At 51.3% G+C, this 8,103-nt stretch overlaps 1 protein-coding gene across 1 annotated transcript in view; it reads left to right on the top strand.

Moving 5' to 3' along the window:
• Positions 1-1,656: 1,656 nt before the first annotated feature.
• The window catches only part of cadm4 (cell adhesion molecule 4), a 198,204-nt gene continuing 191,757 nt past the window's right edge, over positions 1,657-8,103 (top strand). The window contains exon 1 of the mRNA XM_059641283.1: positions 1,657-1,988. Within this exon, the coding sequence (XP_059497266.1) occupies positions 1,676-1,988 (313 nt within the window). The 5' untranslated portion in view covers positions 1,657-1,675. The remainder of the gene's footprint in view (positions 1,989-8,103) is intronic.

Below are 8,103 nucleotides of genomic sequence, written 5' to 3'. Positions count from 1 at the left end.
GTGTTTGGAGGAAGTTATAGGGGAGATGTCAGGTTCTTCACACAGAGAGTGGTGGGCGTGTGGAATGTGCTGCTGGCAGTGGTAGTGGAGTGAGATACTTTAGAGACAGTTAAGAGACTCTTGGACAGGCGCATGGAGGATAGTCAAATGTAGGGTATGCAGGGTAGGTTCACACACACAGAAATATCTATACACACACACACACACACACACACACACACACACACACACAGCTATGCATACACACAGAGACACACACATGCAGAGATAGCTATGCATACTCACACAGACACAGCTATGCACACGTGCAGATATGCATACACAAATGTAACCATGCACACGTACATAGACTCTCACATACACACACAGACACACACATAAATAGGTATGCACGTGCACACACATGCATACAGACACAGATATGCACACACACAGGCACACAGCTATGCACACACACACTCACACACACAAACATGCCTATGCACACACACAGACATAGCAACACACACAGACAGACAGATGAGAACACACACACACACACACACACACACACACACAGGTACATAGCTATCCACACACAGATGCACACATACAGGCACATACATACAGACACACATGCACAGACATAGCTATGCACACACACAGGCAGATACACACACCAAGACACAGCTATGCACATAGACAGATACACGCACAGGTAGATTCATACATAGATAGGAACAGAGACACAGCTATGCACACACAGATACACAGCTTCACACACACACAAACACACACGCATTCACAGTTGCACAGCTGTACACACATAGAGACATACACACAGTCACAGCTATGCGTGCACACAGACAGTCATACGCAGAGATACGCGGCTACGCGCGCACACAGTCATACACAGAGATACGCGGCTACGCTTGCACACAGACAGTCATACACAGATACGCGGCTACGTGCGCACACAGACAGTCATACACAGATACGCGGCTACGTGCGCGCACACAGTCATACACAGAGATACGCGACTACGCTTGCACACAGACAGTCATACACAGAGATACGCGGCTACGCGCGCACACAGTCATACACAGAGATACGTGGCTACGCGCGCACACAGACAGTCATACACAGACAGTCATACACAGCGATACACGGCTATGCGCGCACACAGACAGTCATACAGAGATACACGGCTATGCGCGCACACAGACAGTCATACACAGAGATACACAGCTATGCGCGCACACAGACAAACACGCACAGAGACACAACTATATACACACATGGACAAACACACAAAGACACAGCTATGCACACACACGAGGATGCACATACAGATACAAACACATAGACGCAGCTACACATATGTACATACACAGCTATGCACTGACACACAGACACAGACAGACACAGTGACCGATATACACACACAAACACACACACACTCGGCTCTCTGTGCTTTAAACTCTGCACTGCATTAGTACAAAGCGAAACCTGTTTCTGAAAATCTCCATGTGGCCAATCCTGACCGGGGTGGGGGAGGGGGGGGGGGAGGACATACATCAATTTTTTTTACCCATAATAACCCCGCCTCCGCCTTGCCATTGGCTGCAATAGGGATATGCCCCACCCCTACAGCTGCCTAAATTAGCATCTCTTTAAGGTGCTGGCCTGGGTGTCGATGCTGCAGGAGCACCCACAGGGTACAGTCAGATTCAGGGTGTCCCAGCACCCACAGGGTACAGTCAGATTCAGGGTGTCCCAGCACCCCCGCAGGGCACAGGGAGACGCACCGCACCGGCCGCGTACAGGCGGACACAGAGTGCCCCAGCACCGGCCGCGTACAGGCGGACACAGGGTGTCCCAGCACCGGCCGCGTACAGGCGGACACAGGGTGTCCCAGCACCCGGTGTACAGGCGGACCATGGCGGGGTGCAGGACGCAGGCACGGCTCCTGGCTTCCGTGGTGATTGTCCTGGCTGTAATCCGGCAAGGTAAGGAAAGCGCTGAGTGTGTGTGTGTGTGAGAGAGAGAGAGAGAGAGAGAATGCATGGAGCTTTTGCAAGAGGGCTTGGCAATTTCTAAAATGACAGCTGTCCATTGAAACAGATAGTTTGATTGGGGGGGGGGGGATAACAATGCGTTACGAAAGAGAAAGACCTTTTTCATTTAAACAACCAGCCACCTTTGACTGTGTGTGTGTGTGTGTGTCTGTGTGTGTGTGTGTGTATTAAAAATAAAACATTTTTGTGCCGTGGTAGCCACTCAGTTCAAACCTCGCTCTGCTGAGAAGCTGAAGTCTCTTTCTCGAGAATTGTGTGTCAATGTTTGTTTAATTCCCGTGTTGCAGTTTGAGGGAATAATACAGAAGTTGACTCACATGAGTTTGCTGCAGTGTACGATGTATCGCATCAAAATGAAAGTAGATTTGTTTATGGGGGATGTGTGTATTTAGGATGCTGGTTTTTATATGTACAGTTCTTATCAGCACCCCCCACCCCCAACAAATCTGGGACATTAATCCAGGGGATTTCTGTTTCTGCTGTTTTTTAATGAGTCAGTAGCTTTGGACGCAGAGTGTGTACGTGCACTACAGAATGCCTTTATTTTAAAATGTACATTTCAAGCTGCAATTTTGCTAATGATCTGGTGCCATGGTTGCTTCCATGAGTATTCCCAGAGCGCCTCTTGATTGTGAAAAGGGCTGCTGCACACGCATTTACAATCCTCAGTGAGAGTTGGAACATCACAACGGAGCAAGAAATTCTGAGGGGGAAATGAGTGAGGGGGAGGCGATGCTGGGAAATCAGGGAGGCAGGGTGACAGAAAGGCGTCAAAATGGGGTGGTGGGGGGGGGTGAAACAAAGACAGGTTGGGTTAAAAAAAACCACTGATGAATCAGAGAGAGAGATAGAGGAAGAGAAAGGAAGATTGGGAACAAAGGAGATAGATGAGGGAGGATGCAGATGGTGGGCTTGGGTTTGGTGGGGTGGATTGAAGGGGGATTTTGATTGGGGTCTGATTATTGCCGGGGATAAAGGGGGGGGGGAGGGATGGGGGGAGCGTGGATGAAGCAAATAAAAACAGATGCAAAGAGAGAGAGAGGAAATGAGAAATGCAAAGCTTGCCTTTGTTCATTTTACTAAGGCAGTGTGGCTGTGTACTTGTTCATTCCCAGCAGAGTGAGATTCCTGGGGGTACAGGGTGTATTTCAGGTGATTTAGGGGAAGCCCATGGCCTGCCATTTCTGGTGCTGTCCGAGGGCATTTCAAACAGAGAATCAGCAGCGCTGCATATTGCCAGTTTGTCTCTAGAATGTAACTGTGCTGACTGTGATAGAATACAATGTCTACCTTCCAGCACCGACTCTCAGATCGCCTTTCAGCTGCTTCCATTCACCCTCCCTGACTCTTCAAGGTCAGTCTTCACAAGCAGCTGTAAATTTTCAAAACCACGTCTTCAGAGTTTAGCTGTCCCCAGGGCAGGAACAGCACCAGGTTAGATACAGTGTAAAGCTCTCTCTGCACTGTTTCCTCCATCAAACACTCCCAGGGCAGGGACAGCACAGGGTTAGATACAGTGTAAAGCTTTCTCTGCACTGTTTCCTCCATCAAACACTCCCAGGGCAGGGACAGCACAGGGTTAGATACAGTGTAAAGCTCTCTCTGCACTGTTTCCTCCATCAAACACTCCCAGGGCAGGGACAGCACAAGGTTAGATACAGAGTAAAGCTTCCTCTACACTGCTTCTCCATCAAACACTCCCAGGGCAGGGACAGCACAGGGTTAGATACAGAGCAAAGCTCACCCTACACTATCCCCCGATCAAACACTCCCAGGGCATGGGCAGCACGTGGTTAGATATAGAGTGAAGCTTTCTCTACACTCGGAGCATTGCTGGCTTAATTCGGGAGCTGTCACACATCAAGAAGCATTTCCTCTTTGCTCATATCTGTTGCCTGGCACATGCTTTGTTCAGTGGCCTGTGCGATCGCATCTTAGTTGCAGCCTCACAGCAGTCTCCCTTGCGTGCTGCTCCTGGCGGGGGGGGTTGGCGGGGGCGGGGGGGTGGTGGTTTAGCGGATGCAGTGGGGGAGAGAGTCACATTCAAAGCCTTCTCACAGAGCAGGGGGAACATTCTGTGTGTGTTTGCGCCACCTCCCCCCATTGCCTCACCCCTCCTTTGCAGACTGCCTCCCTGGGTCAAATAGCTGGTGATGTCCCTCCAGCTGAGAACCCCCTCACCCATCGACCAGCGTAGTTCATTGTGTGTTGCTCAACTTTACCAATGGATTCAGAGAGGGAGAAGCCTCTGAACGGTAATGCACAGCTATATCTGCACACAGCTTAGCCCTCATTTTTAAGGAGGAACATTGTTGTACTGGGATTGGAACAGGTGAAGTTTCTACAGTTAAGGAAGAGACAGTCATCCTGAGAGGAAACTGGGCCGCTGTTCTCTGCAGTTTTGCAGGATCTCCTGAGACAGGCAAGATTTTAGAGGATTTTCTGAAGAAGGGTCCCGACCCGAAACATCAGCTTTCCTGCTCCTCTGATGCCGGCTGGCCCGCTGTGTTCCTCCAGCCCCACACTGTGTTCCTCCAGCCCCGCACTGTGTTCCTCCAGCCCCGCACTGTGTTCCTCCAGCTCCACACTGTGTTCCTCCAGCCCCACACTGTGTTCCTCCAGCTCCACACTGTGTTCCTCCAGCCCCGCACTGTGTTCCTCCAGCCCCACACTGTGTTCCTCCAGCCCCACACTGTGTTCCTCCAGCCCCGCACTGTGTTCCTCCAGCCCCGCACTGTGTTCCTCCAGCTCCGCACTGTGTTCCTCCAGCCCCACACTGTGTTCCTCCAGCTCCACACTGTGTTCCTCCAGCCCCACACTGTGTTCCTCCAGCCCCGCACTGTGTTCCTCCAGCCCCGCACTGTGTTCCTCCAGCTCCCCACTGTGTTCCTCCAGCCCCACACTGTGTTCCTCCAGCTCCACACTGTGTTCCTCCAGCCCCACACTGTGTTCCTCCAGCCCCACACTGTGTTCCTCCAGCTCCACACTGTGTTCCTCCAGCCCCACACTGTGTTCCTCCAGCCCCGCACTGTGTTCCTCCAGCTCCACACTGTGTTCCTCCAGCCCCACACTGTGTTCCTCCAGCTCCACACCGTGTTCCTCCAGCTCCACACTGTGTTCCTCCAGCCCCACACTGTGTTCCTCCAGCCCCGCACTGTGTTCCTCCAGCCCCGCACTGTGTTCCTCCAGCCCCACACTGTGTTCCTCCAGCCCCACACTGTGTTCCTCCAGCCCCACACTGTGTTCCTCCAGCCCCACACTGTGTTCCTCCAGCCCCACACTGTGTTCCTCCAGCTCCACACTGTGTTCCTCCAGCCCCGCACTGTGTTCCTCCAGCCCCACACTGTGTTCCTCCAGCCCCACACCGTGTTATTTCAGACTCCAGCATCGGCAGTTGTTACTATCTCCAAGGTTTTAGAGGGTCTTGACAGGTTGCATGCCTGAAACCATCTCCTTTCGAATTTCTAACACCAGCTGAGGGTGTGGGGTAACAGTTTCAGGATGATGGGCCAGACATTTTGGACTGAGATGATGATAAGCTCCTTCCTTCAGTGGGTTGTGAGCCTTCGGAACTCTCTCCCACCCTCTGAGGGTAATAGCTGCCCCATTATTAAATACATTTCAGTCTGGGATGGGCATTTTGCTGGTGTCTCTGTGGGGAGCAGGATGGTGCTGTTGCTGGGGCCTGATCGTGGGAAATGGAAAGGTTGGGGAGCGGGCAGGGGAAGAAGGGGCGAAACCCCAGACTGGACGTGGTCGTATTGAATGGACGAACAGTCTTGATGGACTGAATGGACTGATGCTACAGGGAATCAATGAAGGCTGACGGAATGCTGGCCCTTATTTCTAGGGGGTTGGAGTACAAGATTAGGGACCTCCGACTGCAACTGTACAAGGTGCTGGTGAGACCACTTCTGAGAAGATTTGTAGCTCAGGTTGAGGTTCTGGATGTGAGTTTGCTCGCTGAGCTGGAAGGTTAGTTTTCAGACGTTTCATCACCATTCTAGGTAACATCATCAGTGAGACTCCGACGAAGCGCTGGTGTTATGTCTCGCTTTCTATTTATCTGGTTAAGTTTCCTTGGGTTAGAGAAATAGAAAGCGGGATATAACGCCAGCGCTTCACCAGAGGCTCACTGATGATGTTACCTAGAATGGTGACGAAATGTCTGAAAACGAACCTGCCAGCTCAGCGAGCAAACTCACATCCAGACCACTTCTGGAGTTCTGCGAGCAGTTTTAGTCTTATTGAAGGAAAGATATCATTTCATAGCAGGGCACTTCCGAGAACGTTCACTAGGATGGTCCTGGGATTGTCTGATGGGCAGAGTTTAAACAGGCTGGGATTTTACACACTGGCGTTTAGAAGAATGGGAGGTGATCTCATTGAAACGTATCGGATTCTGAAGGGGCTTGACAGGGTAAATGCTGAGGGGATGTTACCCCCTCATGGGAAGAGTCCAGAACCAGAGGGCATCGTCTCAGAATAAAGGGGCACCAAATGTAGGGCTGAGATGAGGAGGAATTTCTTCTCTCAGGCTGTAAGTCTTTGGAACTCATTGCCACAGGGAGCTGTGGGGGGCAAAGTCCTTGTGTATATTTAAACCTGAGACAGTTTCTTGATCAGTCTGGGAACCAGGGATTACAGGAAAAGGGGACACGAGGAAAATCTGATCGGCCGTGTTCCTGTGGAATGGTGGAGCAGAGGTTTGAGGGGCCGAACAGCCTACTCATGTTCCAGTTTCTTACGGTCTTGTTTTGGCTGTTCACGGCAACGACCCCACTCCCCCAGCTCGATGCCTCCTCTAGTCGACTAGCTCAGGCTGCCCAGCACACCCCCCCCCCCCCCCACCCCCAGCCCCGCCGCGCCGAGTTCTGCAGGGTAAAGCTAAGAGTGAGGGAGGAATTGGAAGAGGGAGGTGCACTGGGGGTGGCCTGTGGTAAATTTCGCCAAGCACAGCATTACAGCAATGGGGTTAAGAGAGTGACTAATAACCGTCCCCTCCCTCCCTCCAAACCGCAGGGCTTTGAGGGGTCCTGAGGGAGGGAGGGTGGGGAGACGGTGAGAATTGACCTGTTGATGATTAATGTAAGAGGAAGAATCATTGAGAAAGATCAAGGAGAACACGATTGTACATTTCTGTGGATCTTCTCGATTTGACAAGCCCCGGAGCATCGGGGTAAATAGGGAGTTTTTTGCGGTCACTGACGCCATGCAAGAGCAGAGGTTGTGCACAGCAAGATCCCGCAAATGGCAGTGTGAAACTGACCCAGTTCTTAGGGTTTGGTAATGGAGAAGGAGAAATGATTATGAGCCTCAGGACACTGGGGTCTTGTCTGACCGTCTCGCAGTATGATGCACGCTTGTATTGACTCTACATAATGAGGCGCCCCCTCAGCGCTGACACTCCCCCCGACAGGGCAGCGCTCTCTCCTGGGGCTTCTTTGACCGAAAATATTTAGAGAGTGGGTTCTGAACCTGAGGTAGTGATGCTCGGTAACAACATTTGCCCTGGGAGAGAGAAATGAATCTTACTCGTGCTAACACTATCCGAGTGCCCCTAATATTTGGATCATTTGGAAAATTCCACTGGAGCCTCTGGGCTCCACTTCCTTCCTGAGATGTAATGTGCCTCGGAGTTAGTTTTACGGAAGTCACTACTTAGTGAAAAACTGTTTCGCATCCTGTTTAGGTTCCCGGAATAAGGGGAATCCACAAGATTGCACAGTCGAGGTGATAAGGCTCATTGTCTAAAATCAATCTCTGCTGATTTGAGGAGGCACACAGTATGATTTCTGACACCATGCTCGTCCTTTCTAAGTCAGTAAGCTGCATTTCTGTCGCACCTGGCTCACTCTCAGGAAGCCACTGGATGTTTTCTGGAAGGGTGCTCCTGAACGTGTTGTCCAGGATGTAGTTTGGTAATGCAGAAGGAGAAATGATTATGAGCCTCAGGACACCGGGGTCTTGTTTGACCGTCTCACAATATGATGCACGCTGTACAATGAGGCGCTCCCTCAGCACTGATGCTCCGACATAAGCAAGC

Source organism: Stegostoma tigrinum, chromosome 41, assembly GCF_030684315.1.
Source record: "Stegostoma tigrinum isolate sSteTig4 chromosome 41, sSteTig4.hap1, whole genome shotgun sequence".
In the NCBI taxonomy this organism is placed as follows: Eukaryota; Metazoa; Chordata; class Chondrichthyes; order Orectolobiformes; family Stegostomatidae; genus Stegostoma; species Stegostoma tigrinum.
Note: the sequence above shows the minus strand (reverse complement) of the source record. Positions and strands in the feature narration are given on the sequence as shown.